Raw genomic sequence first — 26586 nt, forward strand, 5'->3', positions numbered from 1 at the left:
AATGCAAGACATTTTGCTAGTTATCAATAATCAGTGTTGTTCAGCAGGCAACTACAGATACAAATACTCCATGTAATCTAAATGGTTCTGAAAATCGATATTTGAAGCAGAATCAGTAATATAGGGAACTTTTTGTAAAAAAATAATATCATATAATATAATATAATAAGAATATCTAGAACTAATTAAACAAGTTTGCCTAATGAATTCTCACGTATAATAGAAAAGCGAAGGAAATGCATCTTTATTATTTTTAGATCAAGATCCATATTTATTCTATATATATCAACACAAGTAAATGCTCATGCTATGCATTGGAAAGATATGGGCTCTCGTACAGTTCAAGTATATAAAGAATTAAAAGAAAATTTAAACTTTGATAGAGTTAAATTGTAAATTTCAGTTTTACCAAAAAAAAAAAAAAATTTACATAGATGCTCTCTTCCAGGTGATGCATGTTACTTTCTCGTAAACTGTATATAATCAAATAATAATGCTTGACAGTCGACCAATACAAGTATACAACCATGCATAGAGACAAATTTGCATGTGATGCATGTTACTTTCTCATTAGCTGTATGTAATTAAATACTTATTTCGAGGTCAATAATGCATGATACCCGGCGGTTTTAAGGCACTAAACATAATTTATTCTGCAATTAAAAAGGAACTGTTACTTAAATATAAAAAAGAATAATAAATATTTTCTTTTTGTATATAAAAATTATCCACTTGCTTCTAAAATATTGTTTTGTGTTTTGCATCGACAATCCATGGTGCATTTGATATTTTCCAACTGGATTCCACTGATAGAAGCTGCTTTACTCTTTCAGTCTTCCCAAAGTCTTCCCCTTTCCTCTCTTTCCCGATATAACTCGATTTCTTTGATATCTAAAAATTGAGATAGCTCTTACCATAATATCGTTCAAAATTGCTAAATAAACCGGCCGATTGTTTCCATTTAGCTTCTATTTTTTAACAAATTGTTTTGAAAGATGGCGGAGGGTATAGTTAGTTTTATTTTGGATAAGTTGTCGAATGCTGTTGTTAAGGAGGTTCTACTAATACACGGAGTTGGCGAGCAAGTGGAGAAATTGAGTGATGAGCTCAGTTGGATTAAAACTTTTCTGAAAGATGCCGACATGAAGCAGATCGTAAATGAGATGGAAAAGCTTTGGGTTAAAAAGGTCAGAGATGTTGCTTACGACATAGAAGATGCGATAGACAATGCATTGTTATTGAACGTTTCTGAGACTGGGAACCCTTCAAAAGAGCACCAGACAGTATCTTCTCAAATTTTTGAGTTTGCCAAAACATTGTTGGGGAAGCGCAAAAGGGACCCGGCTTTGCCCAACCTTGCCGTTGAGATGAATAAGATCCTGGCACGGATTCATGAGATTAATGAAAATAGAGTGAAATATGGAATCAACACTTTGGGTGAAGGCAGTGGAGAGCGGCTGAGGCTACCAATTAGGCCCCCTGTGCTACATCAGATTGATGATCCTGATGTTGTCGGCTTCGATTCTGACAGGGAGAATGTCGTAAATCAGTTGCTTGACACAAGCAATAAAAGGCGCACTGTCATCTCGATTGTGGGACCTGGTGGGCTGGGAAAAACTACTCTTGTTCGAAAAGTCTACAATAGGTAAATATGATTATATGAAGCAACTGTGTCAAAAATAGGAAAATTAATAATATGATATTTGAACCTTAGTTTCCTTTTCATCTTATTTATGTGAATCTTTAGTTCTTTTACTCGTTCTGCACAAATTTTGTCCAAAAATAAATAAAACTTCCTGTTGAAATAAGGGGAAATGCCAAACTAAATTCCCGTATACGGACTAGATGATTAGACAGCTAAAACTTAAATTCTCTTGTCAAAAAAAATGAAGTGTGAGAACCAGACTCTATGATAATAGATATGGACAAGTACCAATTATATTATATGAGCAGAGAAATCTTATATGATTCAAACTATCTACTTTGTTTTTTTACAGTGAAGATGTCAAGAGACAGTTTGATGTTCGCATATGGGTAGTTATTTCTCAAGAGTTCAGTCTAATGGATATTTTGAGAAAAATTATAGAGCAAGTTGAGGGAAAACCTTTGCCTCAAAACAACCTAGAAGGTGGAGAAGAGTATTTACTTACAAAGGTTTACAAAATTCTTAATGGTGAGAAGTACACTGTAGAAGACTATTTATGTCCAAACTCTCATGACTCTCAACCTGGTAAAAAGCCACAGCCAAAGAAGTACCTTCTAGTCCTAGATGATATATGGAAAAGAGATATATGGACTAAAATTGGTGAAGTGCTACCTGATGCCAAGATTGGAAGTAGAGTAATCGTAACAACTAGAATCCAAAACGTTGTTGATAATGCTGAACTATATAAACTGTCATATTTAACTGAGGAAGTGAGCCTAGAGCTTTTGTTTAAAAAGGCTCTACCTAATCAAGATTTGATTGAAGGATATCCCGATGAATTGAATGAGGTTGGAAAACAATTTGTTAAAAAATGTGGTGGATTACCCCTTGCATTGTCGGTTTTAGGAGGTTTATTATCAAAAAAAAATCCCAATTATATTTCTTGGAGTAATATGTTGCAAACTATGAACTGGAGTATTGAGGGGAGAGAATGTACTGAGATCATGGAAACCAGCTACGATGACTTGCCATTAGTTCTCAAAACATGTTTCATGTACTTTGCGGCTTTCCCTGAAGACTATGAAATCGAAGCTAGAAGATTATTTCTGTTGTGGGTTGCTGAGGGGTTCATACCGACAGAAGAATCCAGAACATTGGAGAATACTGCTGAGAGCTTCCTAGAGGATCTAGTGCAAAGGTATACTTCAATATTTCATCATTCTATTACAGATTCATTAAACTTACCTTTTGATTTTCTTTTTTTGTTAGATAAGATATCTTATATATTGAAATTCAGATATATATCCATCATAAATTCATCCATTAGATATTTCCCCATCCAAAATTGAAAATTAGTTATTTTCCCATCTAAACTCAACTATTTCATTAATACACCCATTTATTAATTTTAGCATTTAAAAATATAATTAAATAATAACAAAAAAATTAATGGACATATTTGCCCCTTATTCAATACCCTGCTTCTTCCGTTAATTACGGGTTTAACCTGCAAAATAAAAAAAAAGATTAGCTTCTTCCGTTCATTACGAGTAACACAAATTAAGTAACATTAAACAGAATACCTTCTCCGAATTTTGTTTCTTCCGTTAATTACCAATAACTTGGGTGCGTTATTTCTTCCCCTTATATACACCCAAACGTCTTTTCAAACAAGTAATCAAAACCACTTGAAACTTGATATATAGGAGCCAAGATGAAGGGCCTTAAATTTTTCACCAATTATTCTTTCCCCACAAAAATTAGTTTGTTGCCAACAAGATCAACTACTTACCGAAATTTCTTATTGATACCCTAAATCAATCAGATATGCACTAGTTTGGTTAAATTGATCATCTATCTTTTTCTTAAATGATTTGGTTATAATGCTTGCATATATATAGGAGATAGCTACTCCGACAAAAGTTGCTAAATTTCATAGTCTAGATCTTTCTATTCATTTTCAGCGTGACACGTCAGCATCTTACTTGCTGAACTGTTGCATGAAACTTCCTAATATCTGTTGTTTCCGTTCTCCAGTTAATATGCCTATATCCATCTCCATTCCTACTGTTGTGTCCCACTTTGCAGAGAAATGTTGGGCCCTTTTATCAGTCTCTTTATTTTAATTAAATCGGTATGCCCGTGCGCTTGCCACATGCATCAGCGGTCAACTTCATCTCTTTTACTTCGCAAATTGCCAAACTGAGTTGAGATCGTGACAAGCACCAAAGTTAGTGGTAAAATATGTCCATTTAGATTTAGAGAAGGTATTGTCTTTCTTTCTGCTACTGACGAAGCAGGATATTGAATAAGGGGCAAATATGTCCATTTAGATTTTTATATTATTTAATTATATTTTTAACTGATAAAATTAACATAAGGGTGTATTAATAAAATGGTTAAATTTAGATGGGGCAATAACTAATTATTAATTTAAGATGGAGAAATATCTAATTAATGTATTTACCATAGTTATATATCAAAGTTTCTTTAAATTTAATCGGCTCTTTAAAAGTCAACTCATATTGTTGACTAACATTTTTCTTATACGTTTCATATAATCCAATTTAAGAATTCCATTTAATTAATCTCCTAATTTAATTTCAACAGAAGCTTGGTTCAAGTATTAAAGAGATCTCATGATGATTCCATCACAAGTTGTCGTATACATGATCTCCTTCGTGAACTTGCGATCAAAAAGGCCAAAGAGGATAACTTTCTCACAATTTGCTCAAACCCTGATAACCGGGAGAGCAGCGCCAAGGCACGTCGTGTGGCGGTCCATTACTCGGGTTGTGATGAATTGATGAAACATGCAAATCCAAATCTCCGTTCTCTATTGTGCTTTAAGAAACCAATGCCAAATTGCTCTCGGCAAAGGCTGCTTAAGGTGCTTAGTGGCATGCAAGGATCGAGTAGAGACTTGGTAGATTTCGAGTGTTTTCATGGACTGCATCAATTAAGGTATTGTTGATTTTTTCGAAATAAAACAGTGAAGTGATAAACAAACGGTATATATGATGAATTGTTTGTTTTTATTGCAATTTTAGTATCAAATTTTTTACAGTGAGACTTTATATAGCCAATTTCTATCTAGTCCCTAACGATTACATAACGGTCGAATAAATAGATGGAGTTGCTTTTTTTTTTTTATTAATTAGTAACTCTCTTTTTTCTAATAAATGGTTAATGACAAAAATATTCTAACAGGTCTTAGGCCTAACTAGTGCTCTAATTATCTTGATTCTCAACACTTCCCCTCAACTTAAAGTTGTAAATGTCAATCAACCCTAATTTGTTCACATTTTCTTCAAATTGTCTTGGATCTAATACCTTTGTAAAGATATTCGCGAATTGGTCTTAAGTTCTTACAAAAGGAGTTTCAATTTTCTTTGCTTGAATATTTTCTCTGATAAAGTGGCAATCCACTTCGTTGTATTTTTTTTCTCTTGTGAAACACTAGATTGAATGTTGTGTCGTGCCTCTTGGTTGTTGCTAAACATTTTCATTGACGTTGTTTGAATTTTATTTCCCATATGCACGAGGAGTTGCTTGATCCATGTCAATTAAATCACGGTTGATGCCATGACAAGATATTGTTCCTTGGCACTTGTTCTTGCCACGATATTTTGTTTCATGCTTTTTCATGTAACTATACTTCTGCCTACAAATGTGCAAAAATCGGATGTTGATTTTCTATCGAAGCTGCTAATTCAATCTGCATCGGAGTAGCCACACACATTGTTAGAATTATTATTTGCATGCAAATTCTGTTTCCGAGTGTTCTTTTTAAATAGCTTAAAATTATATTTATTAATTCCAAGTGTGGTGTTTTTGGAGCATGCATGAATTGACTAATTTGACTTACCAAGAACAAAATATCATGACGGGTTACCGTTAGGTATATTAATTTTATTACAATTCTTTTAAATTGATTTATATATTCTAATGGTTTCACCTTCTTCGCTATTTAATTTATGGTTGCCATCTTTTTTGTGTTGAGGCCAGTTTACAACTTAGTTTACCGATTTCCTTTAATAAATGAAAAGTATATTTTGTTTTTGAGAAATAAATAGGCCTTTCTTAGAATGTGCGATTTCTATTCCTAGAAATATTTTAAATAACCAAGATCCTTAATGTCAAATTTTTCTTTCAATTGAAATTTTATTTATTAATTTCTTCTTGGTTATTTTCGGTAATTATAATGTCATCAACATATACTAATATATATAATGGTAGTATTAGTTCCTTCAAATTTTACTAATAAATAATGATTGGCACTACTAATTTTAAAATTACAAGAAATTAAATGAGAGCTTAGTTTGCCATACCATGCTTTTGGAGATTTCTTCAATCCATAAATTAATTTCTTCAATTTTCAAGCTAATCCATGATTTTTTTTACTTTTTCATGACTGGGTGGTAAAATTGTATATACCACTTCTTCAAGTGTTCTTTGAAGAAAGGATTTTTTTGACATCCATTTGATATAATTTCTAATTTGGTTTACCGCAATAAAAATAAAATACTCAAAGTATTCATTTTGGCCATGGGTGCAAAATTTTCATAATAGTCTATACCATAAGTTTGTATATACCCTTTTGCAACTAAGCGAGCCTTGTACCGTTCCACGATACCATCACAATTATACTTAATTTTTTAATATACCTCTTGCAACTTAGCTTTTGGTAATTGTACAATTACTCAAACTTTTTTTTTGAAGAGCCTTTAATTCTGCTCTCATGGTCTTGAGCCAAACCGAGTTGTTTATGGCTTCAATGTAATTATTTGGTTTTATTTCTTTTGAAATAGGGGTAAAAAATATTTGGTGTGGAGAGGAAATATTTTTTATAGAAAATAAAGTTTTGAATATGATATTGTACTTGGTTTGTCACAAAGTCCCTCAACCTTGTTGATGATTGAATTGTCCTTGATAATCTTCTTAATAGTGTATTTTCCACACTTGTTTCTTCTAAGTTTTTCTCTTCCTCTTTGTTTTGTGAGATTTCTTCTATCTCACTTTCATCTTGTACTGGAGTGGTATTTTCCTCCGATGTGGTATTTTAAAAACGGCCTAAATTCTATTGTCTTCTCACATTTAGATTGAATTTTTCAATTTAAAAGGTAGAGCCCATATTCTAAGAAACCTTCATCAATTATTTTTCCAGTTTTCCGATTCTTAAATATTATATATTTGAAGAAAAAAATGCAGGACAATTTAATTTTTGTATTAAGAATTTTTAATTGAAATTAAATTTATAGAGAAACTACTTTATACAAAATATCTTTTATATTTTTTGAAAAAAGATTACATACTCCCATGTTATCAATTTTGATTTTCACACCATTTGCAACAACAACATATTGGTTATTTTTGGATATGTCTAAATTGATCAATAAATATTTTTTGCAAAATATGTGGTCGGTTGCACATCTATCTAACATTATTTGAATTTTTGAAGAAAGATTTATCGAGTTTAAAGCAATACCACAACATTTTGGGAGATCTTGTTGAGCCAGCCGCGTAATTAGTTGCCTCACTTGATCTTGATCCTCGGACTGGTTTGCTCTGACCCATTTCACCTTTCTTCCTCATAATCTCTTCCTAAATGGAGGCCTCCATTTTCTGATCAAATGTAGATGATGTCTCTCTTTTATTAAACCATTTTTCTTCTCTCTTCCTGAGAGTTGTTTTGCTCCTCATTTTTATTTTGTCGCTGCCTTTTTTTAATCTTTCTCTCGATCTCCTTCCCTCTCCGTCGTTTTTTCTTTTTGATCGGAGATGAGAATACAAGAACCAACTCCGATCTTGGGTGTGGTCCAATTTTTTGCAATTTGTACACCTATCAAGGTGATTTTAACTATTGGTGAGGCTAGAGTTTTGGGATTTTGTTGCGTAGACTCGATCTTTAGTTTTATGCTGCGTTCTCAATTCATAGCTAAACAGATACTCACAAAATATCAATGAAAGATCAAAACTTTACTGATAAAGCGACTAATCGCAAGAGATACAATGGTTACTACTGAAAATTCCTCAAAATTGTTCAGAAAAATGATAAAAATTGGATTCGCAGATCCCTTTGCCTTATATAGGCGACTAAAGCAGATAAAACGAGAAAAATAAAAACACCCTATGTTTATTACTAAAACTTACTGGTATGACACCTCAGCTGCTGAGACAAACGGCATCTCTATCCAACGAACTCTCTAACCGCTTACAGAGCTGCCGCTCCCCATCCTCTCCATTAGTGACATCTCCATCTGGTCCGGTTATGACTTCTGGGACCCTTCCACAGCGATAGAAATGAATTTGCCCTTCTAACTCCTCAATACTATACTGGGCCCCTTCTTCAGTCATGAAATAGCCTTTCTCGGGCTGCCCTATTTCTCCGACTGCCCCAATTATTTCTTCTTCCTTCGTTTTAAAATCTGTCTTGCAAACGGTTATTCTCAAATTAACAGGACCTCGCTGCATTCCCTCCTTATCAAAATTCGTGACCTCACGAATAAAATTGGGATATTTCTGAGCAATTTCAATGTAATCCTCCCAAGTTGCTTCTTCCTCATTCCCCCATTGCCATTGGATTAACACTTGTGCCACTGCTGTGTTTCTTCTTTTTACCATTCTCCTTGCAAGTATGACTCGAGGCAAAAACTCCAAATTGGCCCCTGGACCTATAATTGGCAAGGTTGGAGAGCTGGCATGAGCATCACCTACCCTCTTCTTTAATTGGGATACATGAAAAACGGGGTGGATTTGTGAGTTTGGGGGTAGATTCAGCTTGTAAGCTACTTCACCAACCTTCTGAAGTATTTCGAATGGGCCATAATACTTAGGACTAAGCTTTTGATTACGCATGCCTGCCACTAACACTTGCCGGTAAGGTTGCAATTTTAAAAATACCCAATCCCCCACCGACAACTTCCTCTCTGATCGATGTTTATCCTCATACTGCTTCATTCTAGCTTGAGCTTTTTCCAAATTGGATTTCAATTTCGCTAAGGTTGCTTGACGATCACACAGAACCTCATTCACTGCCTCTACTGGACTTTTTGGAACACTTCCCAATGCCAACTGTGGAGGTGGATACCCGTATAAAGCTTCAAAAGGTGAAGACTTTATCGAGCTGTGCCAAGTAGAATTGTACCACCACTCCGCTAACGACAGGTACTAAGCCCATTTGTTTTGCTTTTCAAATACCATACTTCTGAGATAATGCTCAACGCACTGGTTTACTTTTTCGGTCTGGCCATCTGATTGTGGATGGTAAGATGTGCTCATCCTTAATTGCACCCCTAATTTGCTCATTAACTCCTTCCAAAATTTACTTGTAAATACCGGATCTCTATCCGAGATGATGTTACTTGGCAACCCATGCAGCTTGTACACATGGTCCATAAAAGATTGAGCCACATCTGATGCTTTGTAGGGATGTTTAAGCAGCATAAAGTGTGCATATTTTGTGAGTCTGTCAACTACCACAAATATCACTTCAAAACCCTTTGACATTGGGAGGCCTGTTATAAAGTCCATTCCCACACTTTCCCAAGCCATCTCAGGAATTGGTAATGGTTGCAAAAGTCCAGGTGGAGAGATATATTCGGACTTGTTAATTTGGCAATTAATGCAGTTGCTGATGTGCTGATAAACCTCATCTTTCATCTTAGGCCAATAAAAATTTTTCTTCACCCTTTGATAAGTGGCAGTGATGCCACTATGCCCTCCAATACTGGAATCATGCAACTCTCTCAGAATGGCACACCTCAACTCCCCATGGTTACCAACACATATCCTATTTTTGTATCTAATCACCCCTTGATAGACACTCAATTTGGAATCTGTTTCTCCTTCTTCTCTCAACTTCTTTTTCAATTGCTCTATCCACTCATCTTGCTTGTAACTTTCTATCACATCTTCCACCCATTTAGGCACCAACTCACTCAACATATGCAATTTTGCATTTAATTCGCCATCTGGACCATTTTGCCCTTCCCTCCTGGATAAGGCATCTGCCACCTGATTTTCTATTCCCTTTTTGTATACAATTGTATACTTCAATCCCAACAATTTGCTAAGCCCTTTGTGTTGCATGGGGGTATTCACCTTTTGTTCAAGAAGGTACTTCAAACTGATTTGGTCGGTTCTTATGACAAATTCCCCACCTAGCAAGTAATGCTTCCACTTCGAAACAGCTGAAAAGAGGGCCAACAATTCTTTCTCATAGGTTGACAAGGATTGGTTCTTTACCCCCAACTTCTTACTCATATAGGCCATAGGTCTTCTCCCTTGCATCAACACAGCCCCAACCCCCATTTGACATGCATCAGTTTCTAAAATGAAGGGTTGTTGGAAGTCTGGTAATTTTAACACTGGAGCAGTACTCATTGCATGTTTCAATTGTTCAAAGGCTGACTGTGCCTCTTTACTCCACCTAAAACAATCCTTCTTGAGTAAATCAGTTAAGGGTTGAGCAATAAAACCATACCCCTTTACAAATTTCCTGTAATAACCTGTTAGTCCTAGGAATCCCCTCAATTCCTTAATGGTCTTGGGCACAGGCCATTGTGTCATGGCTTCCACCTTGGCAGGATCGGTTGCCACACCCTCCTTTGAAATGATATGTCCTAAATACTCTAGTTGACTAACACCAAATTCACACTTGGACATCTTCACAAATAATTGGTGTTGTTTCAGAGTTTCTAGAGCCAACTTGAGATGATCAGCATGAGCTTCAATGTCCCTACTATAGACCAAAATGTCATAAAAAAACACCAATATGAATTTCCTTAAAAAAGGTTTAAAAATCAGGTTCATCAAGGCCTGAAACGTGGCTGGAGCATTAGTTAGCCCAAAAGGCATAACTTTAAATTCATACAAGCCTTCATGAGTGCTAAAAGCTGTCTTGTGAACATCACTATCAGCCATCCTTATCTGGTGATAGCCAGACCTTAAGTCCAGCTTAGAAAAAATTTGAGCTCCATCCAATTCATCCAATAAATCATCTATTATGGGAATCAGAAACTTGTTCTTGATTGTCTCATCATTGAGTCTCCTATAATCAACACACATCCTCCATGACCCATCCTTCTTCTTGACCAATAAAACTGGTGATGAATAAGAACTGGTACTATGCTGAATCAGATTGTTTTGGAGGAGTTCTTGAATAATTTTCTCAATTTCTAACTTTTGGAAGTAAGAAAATCTGTAGGGTCTTTGGCTGATGGGTTTAGAGTTTGGTTTTAGCACAATTTGGTGATCAATTGACCTCTTAGGTGGAAGGGCAGTGGGTTCTTCAAAAAGGCACTGGAATTGTTTCAAAACTGGTACTAGTGCTGGATTAACTTCTGGTTTCTGTTTGGGTTCTTCTCCATCCACTTTAAACAATTGTGCATATATAACTTGATTCCCTTTCTTTCTTTCCTTGACAGCATCAACATCACCATCACACAATCTCACTTCAGCTTTTACTTCTTCCAATTTTAACCTCCAATTTTTCTCACCTCCTTTTACAGCCAACATGCCTTGTTTCCAATTCACCTCCATAGTACCAAAGGTTGACAACCAATCAATACCCAAAATGATATCATAACCTTGCATCTCCAAAGTTCTCAAATTAGCTTCAAAGGGTTGCCCCTGCAGCTGAAATTTAATCTTCCTACACATAACTGATGACTTCATCTTATCACCATTTGCTATTCTGACAAACAAAGGTTTGGTATCACTTGTGGGTAGATTCAAATCTTGCACTAGGGAGGGTTGAATGAAGGAGTGGGTGCTCCCTGAATCAATGAGAGCACAAATAGGAACAGTGTTGAGCACTCCTTTGTACTTCAAGGTTCTGTTGTTATCTTCACAGTTAGGATCCTCCAAAGTGACAACTTCATTTTCCTCCATTTCTACTTCCTCAAACCTATTAATGTCATTGTCAGCTATAACTCCTTCCTCTTCAGTTTCTACATGTGTTTCTTTCCCCTTCTCCTCTTCGCCTTCTGCATTAATCACATTTAGACCCTTGTGACACTTATGCCCTTGAAACCACTTATCATTGCATCTATAGCATAAACCCATGTTTCTTTTCTGTTCCAGTGTCAAATTTTGTTGTGGTCTAATTGGTGACTTAACATCCCCAGATCCTTCCATCATTCTCCTTCCTTGATCACCAGATTTTTGAGGTTTATAGACTGCATTTGGAATTGGTTTGAGAAAGGATGGCTTTCTGTATTGAACCCCCACAGCTATCTCAATTTCTTGAGCTATCCCAAAGGCTTCAGTTAAGGTCTGAGGTTTGAACAGATTAATGGTGTTTTGCAGTTCTTCCTTTAACCCACTGATGAAACTCCACAAATAAAAATAATCATTCCTTATACTGGTTTCAGCTAGTAGCCTGGCCTTGGCCCTTTCAAACTTCTCAATATAATCCTCCACTGTGTTTATTTGACATACCCTTCTAAACATGACTACAGCATTACCCCCTTTCTACACTTAAATCTTTCAAAAATTCCATCTACCAGTATCGGCCATAGGGGATTAGGATTCTCCACCCTAAAGCAACTGTACCACTCCTTGGCTTTACCATGAAAATTCATAGATGCCAGTCTGGTCTTATACAACTCCCCAGTTTGATAACACTCAAAATAGAACTCACAAGAATCTAACCATTCAATAGGATTAGTACCATCAAAGGAGGGAAAATCAAACCTAGGCATATGAACCTTCTGATTATGAAACTGAGAATCTGGATACCTGTTAACCCGGTCACTGTGAACCAGTATTTCGTCAGAACCTGATGGTCTAGTTGGACCTCCCCTGGTGTGGTGGTCCAGTTGAGATCGACCAGCCGAGTAGCTCCCATTGGGGTCTTCAGTTTTCTTACCATCTATATACGCCTTAAACATCTCGGTCAACTCATCGATCTTACTCTCTACTTTATCGATGCGAACATCTCTTGCTTGCAATGAGGTCTGAATAGAAGATTCAGTGTCCAGGGCAAATCGGGCCAGCTTGTCACTCAGTGCTGCTAGGTCCAGAGGTATCGACTCATTGTTAGAAAAACAAATCACAGAGACACAAGCACTCCCGTGAAAACTCCCTTCCCACCCGATTATTATTTAATCAAGAAATTGTATTACAGAGGAGAAAACCTTTCTCTTTACTCTCTTAATTTTCTATTTTCTCTACACCTTCTCTTTTATGGTTTCTGTAATCACTATATTCAGAATCTAAATATTACAAATCTTCCTTTACATTTTAACAGCCCACGCAATATATATCTTTCTATATTCTATTAAATATCGGACAAAGGCTGGATGCTTCATTCCTTTATTCTTCAGCTTTCCTTCTTTGGCTTGATACTGCAAATAATTCTGGTGCCAGCTTGTCCATTCAATACTCCCCCTCAAGTTGGCGCATAGATATCTGTCATGCCCAGCCGTTCGATTGAATCGATGAATGCTTTGCTAGATACAGGTTTTGTTAGTACATCTGCCAGTTGTTCACTAGATCGTACAAATGGCATTGTTATAATTTTAGCCTCCAATTTTTCTTTGATGAAATGTCTATCCACCTCAACATGTTTTGTTCGGTCGTGCTGCACCGGGTTATGAGAGATGTCGATGGCAGCTTTATTATCACAGAGTAGTCTCATTTCAGACTTCGGTTCAAAACCTAGTTCTGTCAAAAGTTTCTTTAACCATAACAGTTCACAGACTGCTTTCACCATTCCTCTAAATTCGGATTCTGCACTGGAGAGTGCAACAACATTCTGTTTCTTGCTCTTCCATGTTACCAGGTTTCCACCTACAAATGTGAAGTATCCTGCTGTTGATTTTCGATCCATCACACATCCTGCCCAATCTGCATCACTATAAGCCATTATATTTAAGTGTGAATTTTTCTTAAACGGAATACCTTTTCCTGGTGAGCCTTTCAAGTACTTGAGAATTCTCATTACTGCCTCTAAATGTTCTTCCTTGGGAGAGTGCATAAACTGACTAACAACACTCACAGCATATGCAATGTCAGGTCTAGTGTGAGATAAATAAATCAGCTTTCCGACTAGCCTTTGATATCTTTCTATGTTGGTTGGTGTGTGATCCGAATAGGCATCTAATTTTAAGTTTGGAACCATTGGAGTATCAACCGGTTTACATTCTAACAAACCGACTTCAGTAAGAAGGTCAAGTATATATTTTCTTTGAGATAAATAAATACCTTCTTTATTTCGAGACACCTCGATACCCAAAAAATATTTTAGTCCACCAAGATTTTTCATCTCAAATTCCCTAGATAATTTTCCCTCCAAGTTTTGTATCTCACCTTTGTCGTTACCTGTTATGATCATGTCATCGACATAGATTATTAATATCGCAATTTTACCTTGGCTCTTCTTATAGAACATAGTGTGATCAGATTCGCTTTGTGTGTACCCATATCCTTTCATCGCCTGACAGAAGCGCCCGAACCATGCTCTCGGTGACTGCTTTAGTCCGTATAATGACTTCTTTAATCTGCACACCTTGTTCATGTTAGTGGATAGTCGGTAGCCAGGAGGCACTTCCATATATATCTCTTCTTTCAATTCCCCATGCAGAAATGCATTCTTCACGTCAAATTGGTGTAATGGCCAATCCAAGTTTGCTGCAAGAGACAAAAGAACTCTAACAGAATTTAATTTAGCAACTGGGGAAAAAGTTTCTTGAAAATCGATTCCGTAGGTTTGAGTATAACCCTTTGCTACTAATCGGGCTTTGTACCTTTCAACTTTCCCTTTTGCATCATACTTCACAGTATATACCCATTTGCACCCTACTGGTTTCTTTCCAACAGGTAGATCAGTTAGTTCCCATGTGTCATTTTTTTCCAATGCATCCATTTCTACATTCATTGCGTTGACCCATTTCGGATCATTTCTAGCTTCTTCTAATTTTTCTGGTATGATTATAGATGAAATTTGGTTCACAAATCCTCTTAAAGGTTCAGTCAAACTGGTTGTGGTGGTATACTTAGCAATTGGGTACCTTTCTTTACTTGTTCCATCCTCCGGGACATATCTTTTTGGTGGTTGCCCTCTATTACTCCTTGGTGGCAATTTAAATCTTGTTTCAAGAGAACTTACCTTAGGATTATCCTCAAGAGATTCGGGCCTGTGTGGTACTTCTTCAGATTGTATTACCCCTTCGCTGTTTATGTCAGGATTATCTGGAGCAGCAGTCATTTCTGGATCTTCATGAATACTTGCCGAATTTAACATATTCGTATTTTCACTATCTGGAGCCGGGTCAACAGTGCCCGAATTTTGGATGGTAGTTGGGTCAAAAACTCCCCCTGGAGCCGAATCCCCTGGAACCGAATTTTGGATGGTAGAATTTTGGGAAGTAACGTCTACATATGTTAGGAAATTAAAATCCAAATCATCTTGGTTATTGTCCCCCTGAATTGGAATTTTAATTGACCGATAAAAATATTCATGTTCTAGGAAAGTCACATCCATTGAGATATAAAATTTCTGTGTAATGGGATTGTAGCACTTAAAACCTTTTTGATTCTGTCCAACACCCAAAAAAACGCATTTTTCTGCTCGGGAATCAAGTTTGGAGCGAAATTCTTTTTGTAGATGCACGTATACTATGCAACCAAAGATTTTTGGAATTAGATTAAGCACCGAATTTAATTTCAAATGTTCAGAAAAAACTTGAAGTGGTGTTTTAAAGTCATTTACTCGAGTTGGTGTTCGGTTCATTAGGTACACGGCAAATAACACAGCGCTATCCCAGAAAGTTTTCGGTACATTACTTTCAATTAAGAGGGCTCGGGAAATTTCAAGAATGTGTCGGTTCTTGCGTTCAGCAACGCCGTTTTGTTGAGGTGTTCCTACACAAGAGGTTTCATGGAGTATTCCTTTTTCTTTAAAAAACAACTGCAATTCTTGATTCACATATTCGGTTCCGTTATCACTGCGGATTACCTTAATATCTACCTCAAACTGTGTTTTGACCATTGTAATAAAATCTTTAAACACTTTTTTCACCTCAGCTTTGGTTTTTAACAAATACAACCATGTCATTCGGGAGTAATCGTCAGTTAGACTTAAATACCATCTATACCCAGATTTAGAGATTATCGGGGATGGTCCCCACACATCGGTATGTATCAAATCAAAAGGCGCAGGTTTTTTATTGTCATTTGCTAAATAAGTCGAACGATGACTTTTTGCTTTAATACAAGTTTCACACACAAATTGTTCATTATTGAAGCCATTAAAAAAATTAGGAAAGAGTTTTTGCATATAACCAAACGAGGGATGGCCTAATCTTTTATGCCATAACCAGATTTTCTCTTTCGAATTCGCAGAATCTGAACTTAACAGACACTCTCCAGTCTTCATAGTGTCCAGGTAATACAATCCTCCCCTTCTAGTACCACGGCCCAAAATCCTCTTGGTTTGGATATCCTGAAAAATACAATAGTCCGGAAAAATGAGAATCACACAGTTCAATTCCTTTGTCAGTTGTCCAATTGAAATAAGTTTTGAAGACAGAGATGGAACCACTAGGGTATTTTTTAGAATCATGTGGGAGGATAATGGCACATCTCCGGCACCACTTACTGGATAACATATACCATTTGCGTTAAAAACGCCATTCTTTCTAGGTTTTTTAAAGTTCATGAGATCTTTTTCGGAGTACGTCATATGATCCGTAGCTCCTGAATCTAATACCCATTCTTCTGCTGTTGAAAAATTACAAATAGCATCAAAGTTACCTTGATTTGTTATAGTACCAGATGTACCTAAAGGGGATAGTGCCGAACCGCCAAAGCTGGCCATGTGAAGTCCGGCTGCCTGACCGCCCCCCTGTCCAGTGTGGTGCTCGGTCTCTCCTGGAGTCCGCCCATTGCTAGAATCGGACCAGTATAATTTATCACTGTGCGCACCTGGATGAGTAGGTGTAATGCCCGAAACCTGCACTTGAACTTGTGGCACTTGTTGTGTAGACTTTCCCCCGTTATCTGCATGTGCAATAGACACCCGACTTTTCCCAGACCAATTATTTTTTCCCCTATGTTTATCTTTAAACCATTCGGGATAGCCCACTAATTGGAAGCATTGTTCTTTAGTATGGCCCTTTTTTCCACAGTGATTGCATTTCAATCCAGATTTATCAACATAAGAAGAATTTCGGTTAGAGCTATGGTTTACCTCAAAATATCTTTGTGTTTTAGAGATCATTGCCGCAGAGACTTGAACTGTTCCCTCGTCTCCCCTGTTCATAATCTCTTGTCTCGAAGCTTCTTTTCTCACTCTAGCAAATGCTTGCTCGATGGTTGGAAATGGTGTCATTTGTAACACATTTGCTCGTTCACCATCAAGTTTATCATCAAGACCATCCAAAAAAATATAAACACGAGATTCTTGAATAAACTTATCAAATTTCTCTATATCTGTTGCACACATCATAGGATTAGGTCGACGGAAATCAATCTCTAACCAAAGGTCTTGTAGTTCATTGTAATATTCTTCTATGTTTCTACCAGATTGTTTCACCTTATTCACCCGTTTAGTTAAATCAAATACCTGAGCGGTATCACTACCATCGTAGAATGTTGTTGCAATAGCATCCCACACCTCCTTTGCCGTCGGATATCGAAGGAATTTGCCATAGAGATTAATATCAAGTGAATTGCAGATCCAACCTTTTACCACAGTGTCGTCGATATCCCATTTCTCAAACAATGGATTGTCAGCGGCTAGAGGAGGTTCAGTGATGTGTTTAAGCTTTTGACGTCCCTTGATGTACATCCTCACGGATTGTGACCACAGGGAATAATTCTTGCCATCTAGTTTAATAGGAATATTAGGAGGATTCAAAGATGTTTCTATTACAGGAGATGAGAGGGAAGGAATTGGTGGTGGTGGTGGGGTGTTGGAAGAAGTTTGTTGCATGACCATCAATTGATTTTGCTGCACAGTAATTAACTGGGTTAATCTCTCGATGAGGGTAGCTGTTTCAGAAGGTTCACCAGAGTTGGTTGTCATGATGGAAGGGAAAAAAACAGAGTTATTTTTTTTCTCACAGTTTTTGCAAAAAAAAGTTTGTAGCAGAACCCTAGAGATCAAGAATTGAATGAGGTATCAAGATCACCTTCGGTATTACCATCAGCAATCCATACCTCAGAACAATCCCTGCTCTGATACCATGTTAGAAAAACAAATCACAGAGACACAAGCACTCCCGTGAAAACTCCCTTCCCACCCGATTATTATTTAATCAAGAAATTGTATTACAGAGGAGAAAACCTTTCTCTTTACTCTCTTAATTTTCTATTTTCTCTACACCTTCTCTTTTATGGTTTCTGTAATCACTATATTCAGAATCTAAATATTACAAATCTTCCTTTACATTTTAACAGCCCACGCAATATATATCTTTCTATATTCTATTAAATATCGGACAAAGGCTGGATGCTTCATTCCTTTATTCTTCAGCTTTCCTTCTTTGGCTTGATACTGCAAATAATTCTGGTGCCAGCTTGTCCATTCAATACTAATCCATTTGAGCTTGAGATCTCAATTGCGGAGGCATCCTTCTATTCGATTGCTTGTTGTGCTTAGTTTTCCCCAGCTGATGACCACTGCTCTGATACCACTTGCTGCGTTCTCAATTCACAGCTAAACAGATACTCACAAAATATCAATGAAAGATCAAAACTTTACTGATAAAGCGACTAATCGCAAGAGATACAATGGTTACTACTGAAAATTCCTCAAAATTGTTCAGAAAAATGATAAAAATTGGATTCGCAGATCCCTTTTCCTTATATAGGCGACTAAAGCAGATAAAACGAGAAAAATAAAAACACCCTATGTTTATTACTAAAACTTACTGGTATGACACCTCAGCTGCTGAGACAAACGGCATCTCTATCCAACGAACTCTCTAACCGCTTACAGAGCTGCCGCTCCCCATCCTCTCCATTAGTGACATCTCCATCTGGTCCGGTTATGACTTCTGGGACCCTTCCACAGCGATAGAAATGAATTTGCCCTTCTAACTCCTCAATACTATATTGGGCCCCTTCTTCAGTCATGAAATAGCCTTTCTCGGGCTGCCCTATTTCTCCGACTGCCCCAATTATTTCTTCTTCCTTCGTTTTAAAATCTGTCTTGCAAACGGTTATTCTCAAATTAACAGGACCTCGCTGCATTTTATGTGGCTGTTGAACACTCATCGCTAATCTCTTGGTTATGGATTTGATCAATTTTCTTTCTTGTTAGAGGATGTCAGGTTGGTATGCTATAATTGCTATTATTTAGGTTTGATTGTATTTTTCTGGGTTTCTGGTATTTTGCTAGTACTGTCTTTCTGGCATGTTTCTGATATTTTGCCAGTACGACACTGCCCTTTTTCTGGCTTTGCTAGTTTTGCTGGTATTTTTGGTACTGAACTTGATAAGAACATATACTCTTGTTAATTTTCTAGTATGGGTGGTTGTCTTGTGCAGCTCTTGGTGGCCTTTAAGGAATTTGGTTTATTTTCTTTAATTGGCTGTCTTGTGTATCTCATGTAGGTATGCTTTAATTGTTGTTAACTAGTAACTCTGTTTTATCTAATAAATGGTTAATGATGAAAATACCCCTAACGGGTCTGAGGCCTAACTGGTGCTCTAATTATCTGGTTTCTCAACAGGTATTGCGAACTTGGTGGTAATGTGAGTAGTAACAGAAGGTCTTTTGAGTCATTTATAAGCAGCCTAAAATTTGTGGAGACCCTTGATTTCTTTCGACTAAATGATCATGGCGACTTGCCTGATGATATATGGAATGTGAAAACACTTAGGCATGTGATGCTAAATTATTTGAAGGAGTATACTGCAGCACCCTCATCATCTAACGACCTAAGAAATCTTCAAACACTCAGGGCTGTGAAGAGCAGAGAGTCATGGAATGCACAGTTACCTAAACTACCAAATTTGCGTGATTTACATATCAAAGTTGAGAGCTCGTTTTCATGGGATGTAATGGCCAAGTTGCTTGATACACTGAATCATCTAACCCATCTTGTTTTATGTGGCTGTCAAGTACCGCAAACAATTGTGGAGATGCAAAGGTTTCCATTTTATCAGTATTTACAATATCTGTATCTACGTGATCTGTCCCCATCCCCCAACAAGTTGTCACCTGAGGTTGGCATGTTTCCCATCCACATCACAGAGCTTACACTCCAAGGTATTCAGTTCAAGGAAGATCCACTGCCAGTGCTAGAGAAGCTACGCAGCCTCAGGGTGCTCTGGTTGTGGAGTGAACAAGTGAATCGAAAAATGAGCTGTTCTGATGGAGGCTTCCAACAGCTGCATCAGTTGAACTTTTTGAGGCTACCAAATCTAGAAGAATGGGAGATAGAGGCGGGTGCCATGCCCATACTCAAGGAAGTGAAACTATGGGATTGTAAGAAACTAAGGGTGCCTCTCGGGCTTCAGTACCTATCCAACCTCAAAGAACTTGAGGTAGATGCCTGCAGCGAATTAAAAGAGCATGAAGATGAGATCCGCAACAACATCTGCAAACATGTTCCCCACATATCGTGGAGATATTAAATAGTTCTTGTAGAGTGCTTTCCTTTAATTTATTTGTGTTAGTGTTTCGATCCTTCCCGTACGGCCGTACTGCTATCATTTTCTTTCCTTTTAATTTATTTGTATTTGTTGTTTGGTTTAAATTATTCTTGAGTTGTTGACTATGTATTCTGTTTCTGTACTGTGATGCACATATATATTTTACTCACGTCCCTTCTAGATATGTATTCCGAAGATAAAAGACCGAAAAAACTCTGTATCATGCCAAATTGCTTCTAACTTTCGGTTTAATTTTATTTTAATAATTGTAAAATTTTAAATTATACTTCCAGGAAAAAGGGCTCAGTTTTAAATTCTGCCGCATATATAAACATATATAAACAAATTTTCAGGGCCGCTATATGAACGTCTGGTTCATTTTTCAGCATCAGAATTTCAAATTTCAGTTATTCTAAATCTGGAAATTTGTTTTAATATTTTTATTTTTAGTTTTGATTTAAAATTTATATTCATGAAGTCTTGTCCGATTCGCAGTAGCACTTATAAATTAGGGGGATTTGATAATTTTCCCTCTGAATATAAATAAATGGGGGGATTTGATAATTCTCCCAAATGAATAAAAAAAAGTTAATAAAAAATTGTAGATACAAATGGATAAATAAATGGACAGTCGGGCCGGTCCAAATAACCGGTTTCATTTCAATCTAACCTAGCAAGATATAATATGTTATAATTTTTGCATTTTTTTCAAATATTTCATACATACGGAGGACCGGTTTAAAATTTTTAAATTTTCTCCATCACCGAGGAAAATAAATGAAACCAACAATAAAAATATTCCATCACCGAGAATAAGTTTAATTAAAGAAAATTTGAGATCATTATATATGAATTCTAAACTAATAGTCAGTCACCAAAAATATCTTAGCTTTGGTATTAAAATGAGCACATTGGCAAATGAAATTTTAAATAGGATAATTCAATCATATGTTTGTCAATTATTTATAGTCACAAAAGATCTACAATCATGATTGAATTAATTAATTTTGTAGAATCATCTTAGAACTTAAACTGTCCTTAACTCCTAATTTAAAACAAAAAATTGCACAAGTCCCTTGTTTATTTTTTAATTTAACTATAAAATGCACGCTACTGTTTGGGTCAAAACACATAACATGGGTCGATCATAATATGCTAGAATTAATTATCTAATAAATCCATCTAATGCCTTCACATGATGCCAAACTAAAATTAAATTGCACCAAAATTACATTACTATTTAATGTTCAAATTAATTTAGACCTTAAAATCCTTCATGAGTTTGACATACCCCAGAAGGTAAAATCGTATAGCAATTGCACTTGTATATTCCTAGCTCAAAAGATTTTAAAAATATATTTATTTTGTCATATTTTTTTCTGAAAAAATTACAAATTATGCTTATGTTTAAAATAATAATACAAATATGTATTTTGAAAATTTATCATATTTTCTCGCTCCACCCCGTTTACAAACAAAGACTGGAATGTACTGTAACATCATATCATCATCTCCATCTAATTTTATTTTCATATTTTGAATCATTTTCTTTAAAATTTGAATTGTTTCCTTTGGAATTCTTCTTGATATTTTTTTTTACGAGAACAATTCGAAAAACCATATGTAATTGTTTGCCCTTCAATTTATAATGAACTAAATATATTCAACAAACAAACTTTTTTTTAATAATTTCTCTATATTTGAGTGTCATTCAATCATTGAAGTGCGTATGAGATTTAACCCCAAAAAAAAGGATCATGATATCTTTATATGCTATCTGACTAAATTTTTTTTTGTAAACCATAATTAGAAAAAAAGCTTTTTATGAAACCAATATGATTACTTTTTAAAAAAAAATAAAATCATAAGAATCGAAATGTCATTTCGGTTCCGTATTTTTTTTTCTTTTTTGGGACCGAATTGGCAATTTGGTCCCCGATATTTTTACAATTTTTCAAGTGAAAACGGTTAGGATTGAAATGACAATTCGGTTCCAAAAAAAAAAGAACTGAAATGATATTTCGGTTCTTACTGTTTTTATAAAAAAAATATATATAATAATAATGTTTATTTAGGATCTTTTTTATAATTATGGTTTATAAAAAAATATTCATCTGACTAGGACTCTCGTAGAATTTTAGGTGCTGCTTTTTCTTTTGGAAAAGCAGGAACATCCGACCGCTCAATATTTATTACGCATGAATCTCGATAAAAATTATTTCTTTCTTTTCCAATAGAACAGCATCCATAATTTCATTTGCTTTCATCACTATCTCTTCCTAGCTTTAAATTGAGCTCTTCATCTCCAGCTTAACATATTGTTTGAGAAAATCCCACAATAAAATTTGACAATGAGATATCCAGGTAGTGTGATCATTGCTATGTTAATCGTCTTCATCATCGGTTCTGCACACTTAAGAAGCATATGTCGAAAACAAACATTTGGATGTTGTGGAACATTGACAGCGAATTCCAGATGGATTCGAATGTACATCGGATGTTGCTCCAAACGGGCCATTCACATATAAGGTATGGCGCCGTGAGAAATGCGAACAAGCCGGCGCCCCCCAATGGCAATCAGACACCGGGAGAGAGTCGTACACCCGCCTGTGCCAGAAAGCTTATCATTGTTGATTAGTGTATCAAACACTTTTGTATTTGAGAATTTGGTATGGTGAGAAAAAAAAAATTGCATTTTCAACAGCCAATTAATTCAATAATGACATGTCACGTTTTATTGCATGGGGTGTTACATTTATTGCATGTACAAAACAAACTATATATGTATTTTTTTTATGAAGAGGGATCCATTTGCAACATTTGTAAGTTATAATTTTTTACAACAATTCGTTTTTGCGATTTTCAAAGTTCAAACAGTCGATCCTAACCGTTCAACATGATATCTATATTAAAATATGCTTGGAGATCAAATTATATATATTTTTTAATTTTTTTTACTATTTATTAAGCATTTTACAAAACTGTTGTTTTTCAGTGGTCCAAAATTGTCTAAAAATAACAATTTTGTAAAATACTTAATAAATAGTAAAAAAAATTAAAAAAAATGTAAAATTTGATCTCCAAGCATCTTTTCATATAGAGATCATGTTGAACAATTTGAATCAACAGTTTAGACTTTAAAAATCAGAAAACCAAATTGTTGTGAAATGTTGTAACTTACAAATATTGTAATTGGATCCCTTTTTTTTTATATATATCCTGGTAAATATTTTGCTGATACACTTCATCAGCAAGCAGCGTTGAACACTCGGGGGTGCTTTCAAATTTATGGATGTAGCAATAATTAATGGATCATGATGTCCTAATATATATATATCTCTGTAATATCTCATTTTTTGCTGACATTTTTTTCCCATATTAATTATGTTTAATTCAGAAGTATTGCAAGGCAATATTATGAAACTCGTATATGTCGATGTAACAAAATTAATTGAACCATATTAAATCAAACAAATCATATTAAATTCATCAAACTAATTAATTGAATGAAGATTAAACCAAATTAAATCAGACACAAATAAATAAAACTAAAACATACCCAAACTATATAAGGTGAACCACGTACATCCAAACTAAACTAAACCACGCCCAAACCAAATGAAACTAAACCGAGCTAAACCAAACTAAATCAAGCGAACCAAATTTAAACCAACCAAAATCAAACTAAAGTAAATGAGACTAAACCAAACCAAATCAAACCAAACCAAACCTCAATAACCTGAGTTGGCTTAGCGCATCGAACTCAGGTACGAACTGTATTGCACGCTTCAACAACCTGAGTATAAAATTGGCACAACGCTCGAACTCAAACTTGAATTGCACAAACCTTGATCGAAGATTGACAAGGAACCCAATTCCCGACCTTAGAAACTCAAGCTTTATTTGAAGATAAATAAGGAGCCCAATTCTTAACTTTCGAAACCCAAACTTTATCCGAAGATCAACTAGGAGCCCAATTTCCGACCTTCGAAACCCATACTTTATCCAAAGATTAACAAAGAGCCCAATTGCCGATCTTTAATAGAACGAAAACGACAGGATGTACTAAGAATTTACACATCTAAACAGATTAGGGAGACATATTCCTAGTTTGCATATGATCAAGCCATTTCATGTAGAATTTATACTAAACTGTCCCTAAATCTCGGAATCTAGAGCTTCTTGAGGTAGAAATGTCTTAGAATAATTAACGATAAGGACTTGCACCTGTCGGAAGAGTAAAGAGCATGCAATCTCAATAAAAGCCCTCCCCTGCGTATGAATATGATGCGCAAGAGAGGGTGAATATGAAGGCCCAACAAATTAACACATTATCAATTTAATTTATGTTGGTTTACACTATCAAAATTTTTCTTTCTTTATTCGTTATATTTATATTTCTTCTTAAAGCTAAAATATATATTTTAATAGAGGCCAGAGGCCATATATTACACATATATAAGAGTAAAGCTAGGGTGTGATGTGCTCATCAAGTGAGTTTGGTAAGCACAACTCCAAAAGTTCATCGGATCGACTTCAAACGCCGAATCCAAACCATTGAAATCCATGTGGTTCATGAGTGATGCATGTGCATGCAAAATTTTAAAAGTTTCGAGTTCATTTGCTACACGGTCAAGCGGTCAAAGAAATGAACATTTTATTAAGTTAATTTATAAGTTGTTTTATATAGTCAATTTTTATTATTTCTTTGACCACTTGACCGTGTAGCAAATAAACTTAAAACTTTTAAAATTTTGCATGCACATGCATCACTCATGAAGCACATGAATTTCAACGGTTTGAATTTGACGTTTAAAGTCGATCCGATGAACTTTTGGAGTTGTGCTCCCTAAACTCTCTTGGTGAGCACATCACACTCTAGCTTTACTCCATATATAACACAATTAATTAATTAGTGTCCCAATAAAAAAAATTAATTGGGATCGATGGACATCATTTTTGTTACATTAATTAATTTGTCATTTTGGTTACATTAATTTTTATAATTAAATTAACGAGTCCGATAATTTCTTTCAAATAATTACATTCATTTTGGTTACTTAATGCCTAACTTTTATTTTCAGCCCTCATATCAAAACTTTTAAAATTGTGTTTATAACTTTTTAAAGTGCTACTAAAAAATATTTAAACATAGAGTATGACTAATTTGCTGCCAGCAGCATTTTAGCAAACTGCTGCCAACTCTGTAAGCCGTTGGATCTTATTTTAGATTCGTACCTTTGACGATGATGGGGCGCTGATTTTATTTTGACGGAATGGAAAATTTGAAAGAGCTCTGTTAGATAAAGTTAGATTTTGAAGCGCCTCCCTCCTTATTTCTCTCGTGCACCTCCCTCCTTGTTTCTCTCTCTCGATGGAGCAAGTCCTCCCTCTCTCGGAACAAGAGCTCCGTCAACGAGTCAGAAGAAGGTTTCCCTCTCTCGTGTACCTCTCTCCTTGGTTCTCTTCACGGTTCGCCAAGCTCGCACCAGGTCCGCCCAGCGAGAAGTCGCTCCGACGACTCGCCCTCCCTCCACCCTCTCTCGTGCTTTCCTCCCTCCGCCCAGTGCCTCTCGCTCTTATCGCTTCTGGTTTTCTCACAGGTTGATTATCTTTCAAAAACCCTATATTTTTTCAGTTTGCCTAATTTTTCTGGTTTATTTCGAATTTTTCTGGTTTTTCAGATTTTTCGTCGGAACCTCTTCTTGCTCTCCTCTCAACACCTCCTCCGATCAGCTTGACTCGGGCTCCCCGGGATTTCCTTTTCCTCTCCCTCCCGCCCCCCAGCTCAACCTTCTGTGAGAACCTCTCTCTCTCCTTTCATTAGGGCTTAACTTTCTGGTAAATTGTTAGATTTATTAAAATAAGAACTGAGGCCCCCTCTCTCTGATCTGTGTGCTTGATTTGTTTTATCAACCTTACAATTTTTGTTTTATGTTAAGGCCAACGTGCTTTCAATTGATTGAAATTGTGATGCTGGAATTTAGGGCTTGCTTTATTGAATAATCTTGAATTGTTAAATCGATCAATTGCGAGTTGTGCGCAGAGCCATTTTTATCTGTTTGGGTGACTCTCGGTTTCGTTTAATTATAGAACTTGTTGTTATAGAAATGATACCTTTAATAGAAGGAATATTTCAAATTATCGAACTTGTTGTTTTGTTAATTGAACTTGCTTTTTATGGATTATGGCTATATGAAATTAGATATTGATGCTAGCTGATGCATGTGGTATATTGTTGTTTTTGAATTATGGCAGTTATATGATTTTTTTTAGCTTCATCTATTTTTGCTTGTGCTATTTTTATATTGTTGATGCTAGCTGATAACCAA

At 35.8% G+C, this 26586-nt stretch overlaps 2 protein-coding genes across 3 annotated transcripts; one reads left to right on the forward strand and one right to left on the reverse strand.

Moving 5' to 3' along the window:
* The first annotated feature begins 973 nt into the window (after positions 1–973).
* On the forward strand, positions 974–20462 carry LOC144553968 (disease resistance protein RPP13-like). Of its 2 annotated transcripts, XM_078302139.1 has the most exons (4): positions 974–1645; positions 1998–2843; positions 4256–4609; positions 19330–20462. In XM_078302139.1, the coding sequence occupies exons 1-4, from the start codon at positions 996–998 to the stop codon at positions 20234–20236; spliced, it is 2757 nt and encodes a 918-aa protein (XP_078158265.1). In that variant the 5' UTR covers positions 974–995; the 3' UTR covers positions 20237–20462. The 2 variants fall into 2 exon arrangements, with proteins under 2 accessions (XP_078158265.1, XP_078158266.1); XM_078302140.1 differs by lacking the exon at positions 4256–4609.
* LOC144553974 (uncharacterized) lies at positions 15955–17688 on the reverse strand. The gene is made up of 2 exons (XM_078302149.1): positions 16406–17688; positions 15955–16094 (listed from the first exon to the last, which is right to left on the reverse strand). Exons 1-2 carry the CDS (start codon positions 17676–17678, stop codon positions 16057–16059), a joined length of 1311 nt encoding a protein of 436 aa, XP_078158275.1. The 5' UTR covers positions 17679–17688; the 3' UTR covers positions 15955–16056.
* Positions 20463–26586: the final 6124 nt, after the last annotated feature.

This window comes from Carex rostrata, chromosome 5 (genome assembly GCF_964058835.1).
Source record: "Carex rostrata chromosome 5, lpCarRost1.2, whole genome shotgun sequence".
NCBI lineage: Eukaryota > Viridiplantae > Streptophyta > Magnoliopsida > Poales > Cyperaceae > Carex > Carex rostrata.

Bases quoted from the DNA above. Each gene is read 5' to 3' on its own strand.
- LOC144553974 (XM_078302149.1), bottom strand. From the start codon at position 17,678: ATGACAACCAACTCTGGTGAACCTTCTGAAACAGCTACCCTCATCGAG. The intron at 16,095-16,405 runs GTAACTTTGATG...TGTATTTTTCAG, and splicing joins TGGTACTATAACAAATCAAG to GATATCCAAACCAAGAGGAT.
- LOC144553968 (XM_078302139.1), top strand. From the start codon at position 996: ATGGCGGAGGGTATAGTTAGTTTTATTTTGGATAAGTTGTCGAATGCT. The intron at 1,646-1,997 runs GTAAATATGATT...GTTTTTTTACAG, and splicing joins GTTCGAAAAGTCTACAATAG to TGAAGATGTCAAGAGACAGT. The intron at 4,610-19,329 runs GTATTGTTGATT...GTTTCTCAACAG, and splicing joins CATGGACTGCATCAATTAAG to GTATTGCGAACTTGGTGGTA.